Source organism: Esox lucius, chromosome 23, assembly GCF_011004845.1.
Source record: "Esox lucius isolate fEsoLuc1 chromosome 23, fEsoLuc1.pri, whole genome shotgun sequence".
Taxonomy (NCBI): Eukaryota; Metazoa; Chordata; class Actinopteri; order Esociformes; family Esocidae; genus Esox; species Esox lucius.
The window spans coordinates 24,167,109-24,187,375 of record NC_047591.1 but is presented as its reverse complement, the minus strand read 5'-3'; the positions used below and the strand labels follow the sequence as shown (position 1 = coordinate 24,187,375).

Sequence of the window (20,267 nt, the reverse complement as noted above, 5' to 3'; positions counted from 1 at the left end):
CTGAGATTCATCTTTATGTTCCCTGCTGAAGCATCGGGGTGGACTGAGACTACACACACACACACACTTTATACACACACACACACACTTTATACACACACACACACACACACACACTTTATACACACACACACACACTTTATACACACACACACACACTTTATACACACACACACACACACACACACTTTATACACACACACACACACACTTTATACACACACACACACACTTTATACACACACACACACACTTTATACACACACACACACACACTTTATACACACACACACACACACTTTATACACACACACACTTTATACACACACACACACACTTTATACACACACACACACACACTTTATACACACACACACACACACTTTATACACACACACACACACTTTATACACACACACACTTTATACACACACACACACACTTTATACACACACACACACACACACACTTTATACACACACACACACACTTTATACACACACACACACACACTTTATACACACACACACACACACTTTATACACACACACACACACTTTATACACACACACACACACACACTTTATACACACACACACACACACACACTTTATACACACACACACACACACACTTTATACACACACACACACACACACTTTATACACACACACACACACACACACTTTATACACACATACATACACACACACTTTATATATACATAAATACATACACACACACTTTATACATACATAAATACACACACACACAGTTATACACACAGACCATCTAGATCATGAACAGCAGTGGTTCTCAAGGTCGTCCCAGCGGTGTTCTGGGTAATTTATGTTTTCCTCTTTTAAAGATGCAGCTGCTTGCAGTCATATGGAGAAGTCTGACTTCTCTTTCTTCATTCCTCTCACTCTTTATTCCTCTCACTTCCTCCACTGGACGAGAAACGTTGTTTTGGAACAAGAAGGTTTATCGGTGTTGATTTAGGAACAAAATATTAGCCAGTGACTGACTAGATAATAACCAACTGAGGAGGAGTTAGAAAAGCTAGTTTGGAGAAGAACTTCTGGAGAGGCTCTGAACTCCTGGAAAACCCCAGAATAACTTGAATAACTTGAAGGACTCCAGAACTTCAGGTGAATTCCAGAACAACTCCAGATAAAACAAAAATACACTGAGGAGTCATGGCAACAGAGGACACACTGAGGAGTCATGGCAACGGAGGACAAGGAGGGACCACATGACCACAGTGAGGTCATTGGAAACATTCCCACTTCCCACTTTTTGCACAGATTTAAGTTTAAAGTGAGGCTCCCTATGCTGTTTAATTTGGTCATATACTTACTGGGCCTAGTTGACCAGTAGCTCACTATAAGGTTTAATATTTGACTTTCTTATTGACTGATGTGTAACTTCAGGTTCTAATTTCCACGTATGTTATTGGCTAAAGTTAGAGACCAAGTTTAGTGTGTTTCTGTCATTGGCTGGCCATTCCTCAGTAGGCGTGACCCTTACTGGCAGTAGTTTCAGTCTTATTAAACAAATTCCACTCAGGACAGCCTATTTCTGATTTCTCCCACACTTCTCTATAGGGTTGGATCACTAAACCTAACACTATAATAACACTCAGACACACAAAGACACACATTGCTCAAAACTAATTCCAGCTGACCCTAGAGCTGCAAACTCATTCATTGCTTTAATACTACAGCAAATACCAAACGGATTTATTAATTACTGTAGTACTACACCCACATTTCAGGAATCAGGTTAGTAAAGCGTGAACACGTACAACACACACACACACACACTATCTCAGCTGAGTTTGATGAAGCATGATAAACAGAATGTGACATATTCCATTAAGGTTGTAGTGGATGTCTGCACTGCGTAAAATATTAATGACTAGACGTGTGTCATATTGTTTTACATATGGGGCAACCCAACCCATATCTGGCCGACAACGCCACTCCTGTTCGCACAGTCATGTTGGAGGGAAAGAAAGCTGTCCAGACAGAAACGAAGCGAGCAGCTTCCCACTGTTTTGGTAATCAGCTGGTGGATGGGGCTGGAGAAATGCAACTTGATGGGGTACAACAGCTGAACTAAGTTCACTGGGTATGTACCAGTTAATTTAAAGGACCAAAAATACCAAAAAATATTTTCTACTGGTAGACGAAACAATCCCAACCCTCATAAAGACATGTTATAGTTCACAGGAGAAATAAGCTGCCTTTCAGTCTCTGTGTATTTATTTGGTGTGTGCGTGCGTGCGTGCGCTCAACATCTGGAAAGCATTACTGTGCTGAGATCATGAGTAGAGAAATACAGAGACACAAGCTTGCTTTTGTCTGTGATGCCCACTGACTGGTGACGTAGAACCTTGGAGCTGCCAAGGGGGGGGGGGGGGGGGGGTGGATGGGAGACAAGGGGAGAAGAGGAATGTGGAAGCAGGCAGGAGTATAGCTTATGGGGTCCTCTAGTCTAAACTAAGAACTGGTTCTTAGAACTAAGTGTAGAGAGAAAGAGAGTTAGCATAGCCTGGATATTTGAACTAAGCTTTAAGAGTGAGTTAGCATAGCCTGGATATTTGAACTAAGCTTTAAGAGTGAGTTAGCATAGCCTGGATATTTAAACTAAGCTTTAAGAGTGAGTTAGCATAGCCTGAATATTTAAACTAAGCTTTAAGTGTGAGTTACCATAGCCTGGATATTTAACCTAAGCTTTAAGAGTGAGTTAGCATAGCCTGAATATTTAAACTAAGCTTTAAGAGTGAGTTACCATAGCCTGGATATTTAACCTAAGCTTTAAGAGTGAGTTAGCATAGCCTGAATATTTAAACTAAGCTTTAACAGTGAGTTAGCATAGCATGGATATTTGAACTAAGCTTTAAGAGTGAGTTAGCATAGCCTGGATATTTAAACTAAGCTTTAAGAGTGAGTTAGCATAGCCTGAATATTTAAACTAAGCTTTAAGTGTGAGTTACCATAGCCTGGATATTTAACCTAAGCTTTAAGAGTGAGTTAGCATAGCCTGAATATTTAAACTAAGCTTTAAGAGTGAGTTACCATAGCCTGGATATTTAACCTAAGCTTTAAGAGTGAGTTAGCATAGCCTGAATATTTAAACTAAGCTTTAACAGTGAGTTAGCATAGCCTGGATATTTAAACTAAGCTTTAAGAGTGAGTTAGCATACCTGAATATTTAAACTAAGCTTTAAGAGTGAGTTACCATAGCCTGGATATTTAAACTAAGCTTTAAGAGTGAGTTAGCATAGCCTGAATATTTAAACTAAGCTTTAAGGGTGAGTTAGCATAGCCTGGATATTTAAACTAAGCTTTAAGAGTGAGTTAGCATTGCCTGAATATTTAAACTAAGTTTTAGAGTGAGTTAGCATAGTCGGGATATTTAAACTAATCTTTAAGTGTGAGTTAGCCTGCTTTGAACTCTGCTTTGAGAGATGGAATAGCCTGGAATTGTGCAGGAAAAATTTGAAAACTGCCTGAACAACACTCCTGCCACATTATTCAATGAATAATACATAAAACAAACATCTCTCCTCAGGTAAAAATCTACCTTTATCTGCTGTTTCCTGGTGTCCATCTCTCCTCAGATTAAATCTACCTTTAGCTGCTGTTTCCTGGTGTCCATTTCTCCTCAGATTAAATCTACCTTTATCTGCTGTTTCCTGGTGTCCATCTCTCCTCAGGATAAATCTACCTTTATCTGCTGTTTCCTGGTGTCCATCTCTCCTCAGGATAAATCTACCTTTAGCTGCTGTTTCCTGGTGTCCATCTCTCCTCAGGATAAATCTACCTTTAGCTGCTGTTTCCTGGTGTCCATTTCTCCTCAGGTTAACTTCAGCTTTTTCTGGTGTGGGTCTGTTACATAGTGTCAAGGTGTCTATCTGGGGTGTTTCATATCTCTGAATGGGAGATACAGTGGACTCGTGTTCAGGGTCAGAGGTCACAGTCGGAATGTGTGTTGGGTCTAGGCGCTTAGAAACCATTCCAAAGCCATGGAGTGCACTGCAGGTCAGGATGGGAATCAGTGGGTCAACTAGGTTTGCTCTTTCCTCATGTAGACACTTAGCAGCTGTTCATATGGAAGGTTTCTGTGGTTTCAGTAGCAGTGTATGTTCAGAGGACATCCAGTACATTTTTCTGTACTTCCCTGAGCTTTGCTACAGAATGACTGCCCTGCCACAAGCTGCCTTTTCACCATATATGGAGTTTTTGTATCACTCCTCTTAAATGCTGAACAGGAGCGGCGATGAAGAGGGGGTGTGGGGGGGACTCTGTTAGTGTCTGTAAAGATCTGGGAGTCTGTGAGAATCAATGTCTGTAAAGATCTGGGAGTCTGTGAGAATCAATGTCTGTAAAGATCTGGGAGTCTGTGAGAATCAATGTCTGTAAAGATCTGGGAGTCTGTGTGAGAGTCAGTGTCTGTAAAGATCTGGGAGTCTGTGAGAGTCAGTGTCTGTAAAGATCTGGGAGTCTGTGAGAATCAATGTCTGTAAAGATCTGGGAGTCTGTGAGAATCAATATCTGTAAAGATCTGGGAGTCTGTGAGAGTCCATGTCTGTAAAGATCTGGGAGTCTGTGAGAGTCAATGCCTGTAAAGATCTGGGAGTCTGTGTGAGAGTCAATGTCTGTAAAGATCTGTGAGTCTGTGTGAGAGTCAGTATCTGTAAAGATCTGGGAGTCTGTGTGAGAGTCAGTGTCTGTAAAGATCTGGGAGTCTGTGTGAGAGTCAGTGTCCAACTGTGTTGTGTTCTGCTGTAATATAAAAACCGCAGGAGATGCTCAGTGTTATTCAGATGTGCATCATATGTCACTCTGATGCTCAGCTTTCACTGTCTTAAAGGAGCTGCCACAATCTTAGGAAGCAGACAGACCCGGCAGTTACACACAGCAGTTCTAACCCCCCCAGCAACCCCGGGTTCTAACCCACCCAGCAACCCAAGGTTCTAACCCCTCCAGCAACCCCGGGTTCTAATCCCACCCAGCAGCCCTGGGTTCTAATCCCACCCAGCAACCCGGGCTCTAATCCCCCCCCAAAAGCCCCGGGTTCTAATCCCCCCCAGAAGCCCTGGGTTCTAATCCCCCCCAGAAGCCCTGGGTTCTAGTCCCAGGTTCTAGTTCCCCCCCTCCCCCCCGGCAGAGTAACTAAACCATCATACATCAGCCTGAAAAAAAGTCTCTCCAGTGATCCTTTGACTCAGCTGCTTCTGCACATACTATATGGCCAGTCACCAAGAGGGGGGAGGGGGGGGGCGTGGATAGAGGAGGTGGAGGGCGTGGAGAGAGGCAGGGAATGCAAGAGGCAAGCAGGCTAAGTGGAGGCACATGGCCAGGGAACGACAGAGCTTTTCTTCTCTTTAGCACATTCACTCTCTGACTGGAATACTCCAACTACAGGACAACTGGACTCTAGCCGGCCCCACTGCTTCTCTCTACCATTCTGTACCTGACCAGGAAATCCTAGCCCCTCACCCTAACCCAAGCAGACAGTTGACCTCTCTCCCCTGTGCCCTACAGGATGGCTGAGGCTGAACTTCACAAGGAGAGGCTCCAAGCCCTGGCGGTGAGTCCCCAAATTTCTTCTCTTACTAAATTTTTCTTTTTACTCTGCTTCTCTGTGTTTTCTACCTCTCTTTTTGCTTCTTTCTACCTTTCTCTTTGTCTCTATTTACCTTTCTATTTCCCTCTTTCTACCTCCCTCTGTCTTTCTACCACTCTCTTTCTTATCTACTTCTTTACCTCTGTCTCTAACCCTCTGTCTGTCCACCTCCTTCTTAAGATACCCTGAGTTGTTTCTTCTTTTTCTGGGTGTAGGGGGGTGTTGGATATTTGATGAACAGTCAGCCCTTTTAGATTCATGGGTGATTGAGGTGTTTGTTTTTAAGGACTATGTTGCTTGGGCCAGTTCAAATCCTCCTGCTAAAAAGAAAAGCTCTCAGTTCACTGTAGTTGGACAGGAGACCAACAGTTGTACAAGAGGGTTTGGCGCCAGCGAGTGCTCCAGCAAGCGTGCACACACACACACACACACACACACACAAAAACATACTCACACACATAGAAAGACACACAGAAATACACACCCACTAAACACAAGTAGGGAGCAGCAATCAACAGATGGAAAAACTATTTTGGCCACGTTTTAAGATCTCTGCCATTCCACAGTGTATATATAGTTGACTCCAGTGAATGTTGTTGAGGCCAACAGATGTTACCATGGGCTTGGGGGCTAAGAGGGTTGTTTATTATAAAGTAAACCGTAGTGCCATTCAGCCTTCCCTCTTCAAGTCGATTAGCCAGACTCAGACATTAACAGTCACACCCGCGTTCAGTAACAATGAAAATATTTGAAATAGTTTAGGTAGCTGTACTCTAGCCTGTTCGATGCTCCAGAGGGCCTTTGTTTGTCATTTTTGGACTATAATATTGATATTTTAATATAGGGAACTCAATCAAGCACATATACATTGATTTGAAATGATTTCGAGTAGTATTTGAACACAAGTCTGGTGTTACTGTCTAATGACTCAGAGATTAATATTGATTCCACAAAGGTTATGTGAAGAATTACTACATCGTGGTATGCAATGACTGATATTAATAGTGATTCTGTAAAGGTTATGTATAGAATCACTACAGCATGGTATCTTAAGACTGATACTGATAGTGATTCTGTAAAGGTTATGTATAGAATCACTACAGCATGGTATCTAAAGACTGATACTGATAGTGATTCTGTAAAGGTTATGTATAGAATCACTACAGCGTGGTATCTAAAGACTGATATTGATTGATATTCTGTAAAGGTTATTTATAGAATCACTACAGCATGGTATCTAACGACTGATACTGATAGTGATTCTGTAAAGGTTATTTATAGAATCACTACAGCGTGGTATTTATTGACTGATATTGATTGTGATTCTGTAAAGGTTATGCATAGAATCACTATAGCGTGGTATCTTGTAACTGATATTGATTGTGATTCTGTAAATGTTATATATAGAATCACTATAGCGTGGTATCTAGTGACTGATATTGATTGTGATTCTGTAAGGTTATGTATAGAATCATTATAGCATGGTGTCTAATGACTGATATGAATAGTGATCATGTTAAGGTTATAGATTTACAACTCCCTAGTTTTTCTGTTTGATGACTGAGATAAAGTGTCTTTCAAAAGGATATGAATAGACTCAAAGCAGCTCTTTGGTGGAGATTCAACTACATTCTGTGCCCAAAAAGGCATCCAATTTCCTAGACATATTGTTTGCTAACATTGACCGTAGACTTGTGGACGCTGGTCAAGTGAACTGCCTATGCAAAACGGTTCTATTTGGGACTCAGTCATGGTCAAGCAGAGAAGGGAAGGAAATGTGTGTAAAAAAGAAAGGGATGAATGAGCCAACTGGAAGAGGGGGGCCATGATGATATGTCAGAATGGAATTTTACCCAGGACAACATTACTTTAACACTGGTACATTAACTTACATTACTACCCTTCATTTTATAACTTTAGTGACCCCAGAGTGTCAGGACACCGGTTTGACATCCCATCCAGAAGATGCACTACCCCCTTCACAGCCCAATTGTGTTCCTCCAACACCACTTCCTGAAGCATCTAGTCGTCCCGACCGTGGGCCAACCCTGGTTAGCTTTAGTGGGGCTAAACGTGGGATTCAAGGACTGCACGACAGGCAGAAAGGATGGACTAACATCCCAACTCTGGAATCATAGAGTTGAAGTATGAATGTAAAATGGTTTAGATCTTCATGTTTTGAGTGCTAATCCCGGTCAATTGTCTACTCTGAGCTCGCAGGCATTTTAAATACTGATCTCTGTAGTTGGTCAGTGTCTGTGTTTGTGTCTGTCTGACTGTGTTTGTGTCACTGTGTCTGTTAGTGTTTGGGTGGATATAATCAGATGGCTGCTTAATGTGTACATTAAAAAGTAATGAAGTTGTAAAACCTAATTATGTCTGAATATTCAAGACCATGCCGGCCAAACAGTCAGGATGTTACACCCCCCTCCCAGCAAGAGGTCCCCCTACACCCATCCCCCTGTACCTCATCCCCCTGTACCTCATCCCCCTGCACCCCATCCCCCAGCTGACAGTCATTACAGACCATTAATAATCCAGTTGGACCATGTAATGTTACCATTAGTGGAACCAAGGAACCAGCTGATTGTGATGTTACCATTAGAGGAAACAAGGAACCAGCTGATTGAGATGTTTAGAGAAGTAGTCCTCTGTATTTGACAAATAGTTTCTAAAATCAGATTATGTAGGAAAAGGTATTAAAAGCCAAACTACTGTAAATGTATATATTTTTATTTTATTTCACATACTTAATCAAAATATCAAAGAAAAAGAGGAAAGATTAATTGTGCACAGTCCCCAGGCCTTCAAACTGCACATATGTTCTGAAGGAGGCCAAATGGTATGATGTCATCTGAAAGGAAGGTTTCACTATAATTTCAGTGAAATATTTAACATTTAAAATGCTGGTGTACAGTAGGACAGCTGATGGGGTATCCGTTTTGCCCTCACAATAGTAGTGAAAAAGATTAAACAGGAGAGAACTAAACATGATAATGTCGGAACAGGAGAGAACTAAACATGATAATGTCGGAACAGGAGAGAACTAAACATGATAATGTCGGAACAGGAGAGAACTAAACATGATAATGTCGGAACAGGAGAGAACTAAACATGATAATGTCGGAAAGAGAACCTACAGTCCTCTCAGAGACACACACACCTACTCAGCTAGCTCACCATTTTGTGTTACGCTACAACTATACACTTCTAGTCTTAATCATGCTACATAAAAGCTTTATATGACATCACAACATCTCAAAAGGCACTGTATTTTCTTTAGTGCTCACAAATCTAGACCAGGGCCAAATCTTTTCACGAAATGGTGAATCTCAATTGTAATTCACTAAATAGGGTTTTATTTGGGATAGATCTACTGTAATCACTACATAGTCACTGTAATCACTATTTCATTTCTGTATAGTCAGTGTTTAATCATTATGTAGATATCATATTATCACTATATCACTGCATAATCACTGTAATCAATAGGTAATCACTATAATCACTATGAAATCACTATATTATCACTGTAATCACTATATAATCACTCTGCAGTCAGAGTAAAAAACAGAGAGGGAGAATGTATGAGAGAAAACAAGGAGGCAGAAAACAGATAGACAGAGAGAAAACAGAGAGGGACAGAAAGAAAAGCCCTACTGTAGCCCTACCCTGTCCTCTATATAGGGCCCTACTGTAGCCCTACCCTGTCCTCTATATAGAGCCCTACTGTAGCCCCACCCTGTCCTCTATATAGGGCCCTACTGTAGCCCCACCCTGTCCTCTATATAGGGCCCTACTGTAGCCCCACCCTGTCCTCTATATAGAGCCCTACTGTAGCCCCACCCTGTCCTCTATATAGGGCCCTACTGTAGCCCCACCCTGTCCTCTATATAGGGCCCTACTGTAGCCCCACCCTGTCATCTATATAGGGCCCTACTGTAGCCCCACCCTGTCCTCTATATAGGGCCCTACTGTAGCCCTACCCTGTCCTCTATATAGGGCCCTACTGTAGCCCCATCCTGTCCTCTATATAGGGCCCTACTGTAGCCCCACCCTGTCCTCTATATAGGGCCCTACTGTAGCCCCATCCTGTCCTCTATATAGGGCCCTACTGTAGCCCTACCCTGTCCTCTATATAGGGCCCTACTGTAGCCCCACCCTGTCCTCTATATAGGGCCCTACAGTAGCCCCACCCTGTCCTCTATATAGGGCCCTACTGTAGCCCCACCCTGTCCTCTATATAGGGCCCTACTGTAGCCACAGCCCTATGGCGCATGTTGAATAGGTTTCTATTTGGTATGTAGACTTGGCTTGGCCTTTGAAGCTTCAGTCCCTGGGGTTTTGCTGTTCTACTAAAGTCCAGCCTGCACCAAACCACCATTCAATACTATGTGGATCTACTGCTGTGATCCTTTAGCCTGTCTGCTTGCCAAACACAGCGTGTGGGGTTGGTGAATTCTAGAATGGGTTTACTGCAGCAGACAAGCTTTAAGATGAAGTATTGGAAATTATTTTACGCTGTCATGGTTCAGGTGAGGCAGGACAAGAGGTGCAGAGCAGTAGAACATCCTTTTATTAACTTTCTTCTACTAAACAAAAATAACAAAAGGAGAGTATGCCCATGAACTGAGGAGCAGCAAAATACAACACTAACTACAAACGACCAACCAACTGCAAGGCAAACAGAACAACTTAAATAGGGTCTCCAATTAGAGACAACGAGACGCCTAGAGGCACCTCTGTGGTCAGGTCAGGATTGTGGCCCCCAGGTGCATAGAGATACCTAGAGGCCACCAGCCAGGACCTGACACAGGTGATACTACAATCAGTTCAAAACAGCCATGGGAGTCAATTAGAGCACTGCTGGCATTGCAGGCTCATTGGCTAACTACAATATGTGGGTTTTAACATGGCTTCTACTGTACCTGCATAGCCCTAAATAACAGCCCTGCTGAATGTCAATCTGACAATCATTCTGCACTGCATCTGCACTGCAAAATACAAAAATTCTAGTTTAAATATACTGTACTATAAATTTACTATACTATAAATGTACACATTATATATATGTGTGTGTGTGTATAAATACATTTTTCTCACCCCATTGTGAGTGAGTGAGTGTGCGTGTGTGCGTCGGTTTCTGTGTGTGTTGTGGCTAGACGAGCAGCAGCCAGGCTCCTCTCTTCTCTGATGTGTTGATACAGATGAATTAGGATCCCTGCCCCTCCGTCACCCCACCCCCAACAGAGCTCCTGTTTGTCCTGGGGTCTAGGCTGAGGGACAGGGTTGGGGCAGGCGTTGCTGGATGACAGCTAAATTTAGCGGCAGCTGTCTGTCCTCTCTACCACTCAGACATAGTTTAGAGGAGGGGTGCGGCCGTTGAGAATGCTGGGTCAGGTGGGATCAACCGTCCGATAACTTTCAGAAGAGGGCACTTGTGTCTGTTAACCATTAGCACGATGGGTACTAATGGAAAATTGCTATGTCCATCCCAAACATCCAGGAGCAAGGGAAGATATGTCACAGCAAAGATATCTGTGGAACAATGTTTTTGAAAGTAACAACTTCAGCTGCTTCCAAATGGTAGCATGGCATGTGGTATTGTAAGAAAATATCCGCTACTCTGCACCGAACAAAATCCCCAGAAAATACTAATAACTAGGAATGATGGCATGAACACAGTTTCAGAGGGCTGTGTCTCTGTAGTATCTGGTGTGCAAGCCAAACGATTGTCTGCCTTGTGAGTGCGATACACCCTGACACACAGTATTAGCGATGAACACCTGTTCTGGTCACATGATGGCAGTGGGCAGAGCAGAGCTGGGCAGAGGCGTGGCCAACATTCTACAGTGGTAAGTAAGGTGCCGGATAGCATTAGTGGCTAACAGGTCCTGTTGCCAAGGAGTCTACTGGGTGAATTGACTTAGTTAAATGTGTCTGTAATTGCATTTAAAGATGCTAATCCACTTTAATGATGTACAGTTAACTGCTGAAATAACGGTTACACTTCAGTAAATGAAGGACATGGGTGATAATTACAATCCCATCATGCTCAGCGTCAGAGATGCTGTGTAGGCCCAGACAACTGACGTGAGATCCAGCGTAACAGGAAACGGAGCACACTGTACACACGTTCTCATGCTGTTGCTATGGAGAGAATGTGGCCCTAAGGGTCTACTCACTTTTATTACAGAGAACTTAACACCATCTGCAGTTAATCCGATTCAGCTGGGGACCCTTGTCAGATGAATTTACTCCAACATTCAGAGGTGTTTAGTCACCCAGCAACTGAAAAGAGAGAATACAAGAAGGACATGCAACACAGATATTACTGACACTACTTGATGTCAATGAACCATTGAGTCATTTTAAGTTGACTGTGAAAAAACATAATTCCTGACAATAATCTGTTACTGAGTTGCCTAGAATCTTGGCTATTTCTTAACTTCCTGTCTGAGCTGGTGTGGAAAGATCACATGCTTTCCAAGCAGTGCTGTGGATAGTTAGTTTATTAAACTAGTCTGATCAGTGATGAATGTAGTTACTGTAGTAAACTTGTCTGATCAGTGATGGATGTAGTTACTGTAGTAAACTAGTCTGATCAGTGATGGATCTAGTTACTGTAGTAAACTAGTCTGATCAGTGATGGATCTAGTTACTGTAGTTAACTAGACTGTGGTTAACTAGTCTGATCAGTGATGGATGTTGGAATAGGTAAAATGTTTACATTGCAAAAGCAATCAGGGTAAAGTGTCTTGCTCAAAGCCAGAGTGCCATATTTTTCTCCCTCAGTTTCCAGATTCAAACCAGCAGCCTTTCAAACAGACTCTAACCGACTGTAACCACTGAGCAATCTGGGTTGCGTCACAGTCTGTGAGGTCCATTCTTTAAGTGCTTTCTGGGAATATCATGTCCACTCCCTATTTTTGTCCCCCTCCCCAGGAGCCATCCCCTTTTTGAGTATGTCGACTATGTCTAACATTGCCCTCAGCCCTGTGCCAATGCCCGTTAGGACTGTTTGGGATGCCCTGAGATGACGGGAAGACAGGCCAAACAGTCTCCCTCCCTCTCCATTACCAGATGATGAACGCTTCTATGCCTTCAGAAAGAGCATCAAAATGGGCATCCCAATTTATGTTTTATTTTACCAAGTACACTAAGAACACATTCTTATTCAAAGAAACAACCTGGGAGCTAATTAAGGTTTACTGTCTGGCTAAGGGACAGAACGGCTTGGGGATTAGAACCAACAACCTTTCCTTTACTAGTCTGATGCTGTAGACTACCCTACCACTACTGAAAACACTCCGATCAGGTATAAAACCCAGTGTTAATGAAGTCTGGCTTCCAATTTCCAACAAAGTATTCAGAAAATGGAGTAGAGACCCAAGTGAGACTGTCCATGCAGAATATGAGTAATTATATAATTCTGAGATTATGAAAAACTCCAAAGCAGTCAGTGCAAAAATAGCTTTTTTTCCTACATTACTGTACCAAATTAAGTTACAAAAAAGTTATTATCAATTGAAAATCTTCTTTTGTTTGTCATTAGTGTGTCCAGGGTGTATACATGACCTGTGGTGTTTTGGTAAGAAGTCAATTCGAATTTTTTCATCGTTGTCTGTACATTTTATAATTTAGTTTAGTAGACCATCAACACCACAGGTCAATAAAGGTTGGAAGGTTTTCATCTTGTCTTGTAGCTCATATGTGTGCTGAATGTGTTTGGAGGAATCTAGCGGGTCTCTCTTGCTCTTTCTATTTCCATTTCCCTGTCCTTCTCCCTTCCAAGGCCGCAGAATAACTTAGTGTTTTGTTAAATGACAGGTTGTCTAAAGCAGAGAGAGAAAAATGAGTTTTTGTCCTGAAATAGACATCTAACATAAGCAATTGGGCCGGCTGCCTCAGACATCAACCAATAGGACACAAGAGTTCTGCAGAGGGTTCATTCATTACCCAATGTCTCCCGGAGACGTCAACCCAGCTCAGTACAGCAGTGAGGGCTGAGAGGTCATTAGGTCAAACTGTACTACATGCCTCGGAGGTCATGAGTACTTCCTACTGAAAGCGAGGGAGCCAGATGACAAAGAAGATGTGAATGTCCCCATGGAGTCGGGGAGTTCCTGTGTAGTGTCCCAGTTCAGGGGATTAGGCCTGGAGCTGTCCACCCCCAGTGGGAACTATGTCCACATTCCTTCCCACTGTCTCCTAAAGAGGTTCTGTCAAACTGGACCCATTAAAAAATTATAAAGTGATTGTTGTTTTTTGGTTTTATTTTCCTCTGCGTGAGGTGTGCAAGCCAGTGTAAGGCTATGGGGGATAAGAATGTATGATGTCACAGCCTAGCTTATTAATGTATTATGTCACAGTCACAGCCTACCCTTCAAGAGGAGGAATAGGGCTTTATACCCTCCAAGGGGAGGAATAGGGCTTTATACCCTCCAAGGGGAGGAATAGGACTTTATACCCACCAAGGGGAGGAATAGGGCTTTATACCCTTCAAGAGGAGGAATAGGGCTTTATACCCTTCAAAAGAAGGAATAGGGCTTTACAACCTTCAAGAGGAGGAATAGGGCTTTATACCCACCAAGAGGAGGAATAGGGCTTTATACCCTTCAAGAGGAGGAATAGGGCTTTATACCCATTACCATCTGTCCAAAAGGACTGTATTAAAGCATAGGGTCTCGTACTAAGACATTGGTGACAGCTTCTGTACACAACAGATTATTGGACAAGCTGTGTTGAACTGTGTCTGTAAGGTAGAAGCTGTGTTAAACTGTGTCTGTAATGTAGAAGATGTGTACAACAGTTTCTGTAATACAGAAGCTGTGTTGAACTGTGTCTGTAAGGTAGAAACTGTGTAAAACTGCTTCTTTAAATTAGAAGCTGTGTAAAACAGTTTCTGTAATGTAGAAACTGTGTTGAACTGTGTCTGTAAGGTAGAAGCTGTGTAAAACAGTTTCTGTAATGTAAAAGCTGTGTAGAACCATGGCTGTAAGGTAGAAGCTGTAAAGAACACTGGTTGTAAAGTAGAAGCTGTGTAGAACCGGGGCTGTCAAGGCCATCTCATCTCACCAGACTCTGAGAGAACTGATTAACAGAGTGATCAATAATTTACTACTTCCTGTCTCAGTGCTGCTGCTGAGCCTTGCCCCAGAGACACCGTGGGTTTAGGAAGCTCTGTACTAACTGGGCCTGCCCTGCAGCTTGCTATTGTGTTGTCTTGTTGTCCCCCAGCTGCAAATCCTAACAGCTGGATCTCTGCCACATATCTTGGCCACAGATGTTAACCAAATCATATGGCTGCAAAGATCACTTAACTCAGTGCTATGAGCATTCTAATTTTTTATGAAATGACATATAGTCTTGTGTACATGTGTTCAAAAAATGGGCCCTGTAATTATACAGTGTCCTGGATCCAAGAGCTTCCAAAGGCACACACGGCTGTAAATGGTCTGTGCGTAATCCATATGTCCATATGTGCATCTGGGCGCCTAACCTCCACACCCACTCAGGACTATTTAGGATGACTATCGCTCAGGTAACTAGGGGTTTAGCTACAGCGGTCTCTATGGGAACGAAGCTGTCCAGCTGGATGCTGCTCAGCTGCTCCGGTCAGAATCACTTGAAGTGACATAGCGGGGCACCTTTGACCTACTGTTCCAAACAGTGTTGGCATTGTTCTCATGGGCTTTCCCTGCGCCACAAACAAAATACAGGAAGTGTTCTCATGGAGAAGCTAAATATGGGCTACATCTAGGTAACGTCAGCGTTCCATTATAACACTCTGCCTAACCCTTTATAGCCTAATACCCCTATTTCCTAACCAATTACATCCCCAGATACCCTAACACGTTATTCCCATGATATCTTATATCTTAACCTCTCATCCAGCCCATCATCCCTTCCCTCATCCGTGCACTGGGTTGTAGAGGACGAGGAGAGCCGCACTGCAGCACCCTGACTCTCAGGCTGATATTTAACTCACTGTTACCATTCAGGTCACATAGCTGTAGCTGTGCAAAGGGGACTGTAATATACACTGAATCATGTTCCTGTGAGGAATCAGGTGAAAAGGAATCAGGTGAAACTGAATTATGCTCCTGTGAGAAATCAGGTGAAACAAAATGTTATTCCTGTGAGGAATCAGTTAAAAGTGAATCCATTTCCTATGTGGATTCGGGTGAAAATGAATTATGTTATTGTGAGGATTCAGGTGAAACTGAATCTTGTTCCCATGTGGATTCGGGTGAACCTACAGTAGATCCGGGTGAAACCAAATAATTTTGGTTGGCTGCTTCGGGTCACCACATTCATTGTTTTTACCTGGTGGTAGTACTCCATACTCTGTGTCATGCTGAGGTGGTTGACAACACTGGTTCCCTGAAGGAAGGAACGAAGTACCACCCAAGAACACCAGATGTTCATATAGTATGTGGATGCTTTGAGAGCATAAACCACATATAAAGGACATTTGCCAATTCGCCAAGATATAATTTAAGGGAACCTCAGTCTTTTTCCAACACATCAAGATATTGTTTTTGCCAAAATGTTTTCCATAATCTGATCATGAGATATTAAAGGAACATGGTTTGGTTTTTCAGGAGAAAAGGAAAAGACAGTCGGAGATTGAAGACAAAAGGAGACAACTGGATGATGTGGTGCTGCAGCTTCAACATCTCAAGGTAAACTCAATGTAGGGCTGTGTGTGTGTGTGTGTGTGTGTGGGTGGGTGGGGGGGGGTATAAAAACATATATTTTGTCAAAAACATGACACTCAAACACGACTTCTGGATACTGGCTCTTATTGCGGCTGTGCGGCTGTGTGTCTGTGTCTGTGTGTCTGTGTATGTGTGTTTGTGTTTGAAGGTCGATTGTTGCCAGAAAGCTTTATTTATATCTGATTACGCAAACTCATCTGCCATGGAATGATAATGGTTCTACCAGATTTGCATTTGCAATTCAAAAATGCTTGACCCTTGACCCTGTCCACCACAGCTCCAGGAATAAATGCAATGTACTGAATGTTTTACTCTACTGATTTTATTTTTATCCTTCAGCTTATAAAACATCCAAATATAATTTTGATCTGGCAATTGAATGAACCATTCCAAAACCTGATAAGTTTAGCTTTTTAGCTATTCGGATATAGGCCTATGTGTTTTAAACTGCTTTGTGACCTCGGTGCTCTTTCTGTTTTAGAATTCTTTCATGGAGGACAGAATCCAAGGTTCCTTCAATAAGTGTCTAGAAAGTAATGCATTCAAATGTTTGGAATATGACAAAAAAATCACTTATCTCCGTCAAACTAAAGAAATACCAGAGAGGTTCTGTTGCATGTGTCCCGGCTCCCTATTTCGGAGTGTACTAATTTCACCAGAACCCTATGGGAATATGGTGGCATTTGGGAAAGCGTTTTTATGGTAAATACAGAGCCCCGCCATGTCCGATGAGCTTGAGGTCGTTGTTACGATGTCCATTGACAGAAATGGAACCGTGTGCAGAGTGGCTATGTCTGTCAGCTTTTCTGTTGCCACTGTGAGTTCCTGTGAGAACTAGTCCTTCTCCCAGACTCTCATCACACACAATCTTAAACAAACATTACGCTTCCTGGTCCTGCTCATAGATAGACCTGTCAAACAACAACCTTCACTTGAGTCGAATAATAGCCAAATTGCCAAAAATTTTAGGCCACTGCACCTTTTTCTTTCCATTCCAAAAAAGTAGAAAAGGAAGGTTTTGAGTGAGGAACAGAAGCGCTCAATTTGCAGTGGTCTCTTAATTTTAACCCTTCTGTTCCCCACTCAAAACCTTCCTTTTCGACTTTTTTGGAAAGGAAAGAAAAAGGTGCAGTGGTCTCTTAATTTTTTCCAGAGCTGTACATTTACTGCCGTCTGAACTGTATTTTTGTCATTCTATTCCACTATTCTGCATCTCTGTAATGAAACTATTTGGTTTTGCATGAATTGGGAGAGAGATTGCACAGAGGGGGAGAGAGATTGCACAGAGGGGGGAGAAATAGAGAAGTCAAAAAAGGAGAGAGAGAGGGGTATTTCTTTTTTCTTGTTTGTGCGTTTACTGTCACCCACAGAGCTGATGCTGTCTTTGTAATTGTCCCATTCAGTTAATCTCAATGAAAACATATCTGACGTTATCCCTCTGTTAGGGCATAATTGCCACTTCCTCAACAGCAAAACATCTTTTCTCTGGAAAACAGAGGCAACAAAGACTAATTCTGAACTCTCTTAAGGCGTGGCTGAATATGTTTTTGTGAGAATTTGTGAGTAATTGCCATTAACTGTTCAGTACTTTCAAAACACGGTAATCTACCCTGTCTGCTTGGCAAACCACCAGTGGTCATCTGATTACCCAGGCCAAATCCCAAATGGCACACTATTCTTTATTTAGTGCCCTTGATCACATGAGGCTCTGGTCAATTGTAGTGAACTGCATAGGGATTAGAGTACCATTTGGGACATGACTGTGTTTAAAGTGGAATACAGTACAAGATTGAGAGACTACTCTGGGCTTTGACTGTTAACTGTGGGAAATCTGGGTTCTGGTCAAATTCCATAAACATATTAGTTAGAAAGCTGGCGTCTTTGTATTTTGCTAATAGCACTGGGCTGGAAACAAGTCTTGACAAATTGAGGAATATAGAACATACTAAATAGTCTGATAATAGAAGAACAATATAGAACATACTGAACAGTCTGATAATAGAAGAACAATATAGAACAGTGAACAATCTGATAATAGAAGAACAATATAGAACAGTGAACAATCTGATAATAGAAGAACAATATAGAACATACCGAACAGTCTGATAATAGAAGAACAATATAGAAGAGTGAACAGTCTGATAATAGAACAATACCTCCGGGTAGGGAATGAGGCGTTACCCCAAGTAAAGGAGTTCAAGTATCTATGGGTCTTGTTCGCAAGTGAGGGGACATTGGAGCGGGAGATTGGCCGAAGATTCGGGGGCAGCAGGGAAGGTATTGCATTCGCTTTACCGCACCGTTGTGACTAAAAGAGAGATGAGCCGGAAGGCAAAGCTCTCGATATACCGGTCAATTTTCCTTCCTACCCTCACCTATGGTCATGAAGGCTGGGTCATGACCGAAAGAACAAGATTGCGAGTACAAGCGGCTGAAATGGGTTTTATCAGAAGGGTGGCTGGCTTCTCCCTTAGAGATAGGGTGAGAAGCTCAGCCATCCGTGATGAACTCGGAGTAGAGCCACTGCTCCTTTGCATCGAAAGGAGCCAGTTGAGGTGGTTCGGGCATCTGGTAAGGATGCCCCCAGGATGTCTCCCTAGGGAGGTGTTCCAGGCACGTCCAGTTGGGAGGAGACCTCGGGGTAGGCCCAGGACTAGGTGGAGAGATTATATTTCGACACTGGCCTGGGAACGCCTCGGGATCCCCCAGTCAGAGCTGGCAAATGTGGCTCAGGAAAGGGAAGTTTGGGGTCCCCTGCTGGAGCTGCTGCCCCCGTGACCCGATACCGGATAAGCGGATGAAGATGAGATGAGAACATACTGAACAGTCTGATAACAGAAGAACAATATAGAACAGTGAACAGTCTGATAATAGAAGAACAATACTAGTTATTTAGGCTTGTGCCTCTATCTCACTGTCTGTCTGTCTGTCTTACCACCTGTCTGTCTGTCTTACCACCCGTCTGTCTGTCCTTCCGTATTACGTTGGTCTGAGTACTGATGGGCAGTCAGTATACATCAGTCACAGGACTATTTGTGATGATGCTCAGGAATCCCAATGCTTTTGTGTCTTGATATTCTTTTCAGTAATAGACATATAGTATGTGAATGCTGATTAATACCACAGGGTGTCTCCCTCACACTTGTCCTCATTCATCATTCTTGCGTAGAAACGGGCGTATATGTTGGCGTAAGATTTTGCTTACACTCCTCTCACCGCCTGATTTATGAAGGAATACATATAAATCAAATGCTTTGGTAAAGTCACACAAATTAAACATTGAAGTCCATGTTGCACAAAAATAAACACTGAAGTTTGTAATTATTATGTTGTTTTTCTTACAGTGGGTCATAATATATCATATCTTTTAGTTTGTCATTGCGTTAGGATTTTTTTTCTGCGCATTTCCACACTAACTCAAAACGTGCGTACACCACCTCCTGAGCTGGCGTAGGATTTGAGAGTGCCGTACGCCAACGTCCATATTGATAAATCTCAAAGTCACCGTGGTTTTGGGTGTACGCCAGGTGTACGCTGGAAATTTGGTGTACGCACTTTTGATGAATGAGGGCCAATGTCTCCGTCACCCTCACACGGTCTCTGTTCCCCTCACACTGTCTCTCTCACACTGTCTCTGTCTCCCTCACACGGTCTCTGTCTCCCTCACACTGTCTCTCTCACACTGTATCTGTCTCCCTCACACTGTCTCTCTCACACTGTCTCTGTCTCCCTCACACTGTATCTGTCTCCCTCACACGGTCTCTCTCACACTGTCTCTGTCTCCCTCACACTGTATCTGTCTCCCTCTCACGGCCTCTCTCACACTGTCTCTGTCTCCCTCACACTGTATCTGTCTCCCTCACACGGCCTCTCTCACACTGTCTCTGTCTCCCTCACACTGTCTCT

General features: G+C 42.8%; 1 protein-coding gene across 4 annotated transcripts in view; it reads left to right on the top strand.

The window, feature by feature from the left end:
• Positions 1-20,267, top strand: part of LOC105020485 (paralemmin-2) — an 84,741-nt gene that overhangs the window by 3,313 nt on the left and 61,161 nt on the right. For 3 of the 4 annotated variants that reach the window (XM_029117070.2, XM_029117069.2, XM_013140289.4), the window contains exons 2-3: positions 5,556-5,601; positions 16,245-16,325. In XM_029117070.2, coding sequence (XP_028972903.2) covers positions 5,556-5,601; positions 16,245-16,325 — 127 coding nt within the window. Of the gene's footprint in view, positions 1-5,346; positions 5,602-16,244; positions 16,326-20,267 lie in introns of those variants that run through there. The other variant, XM_029117071.2, reaches the window with a different exon arrangement.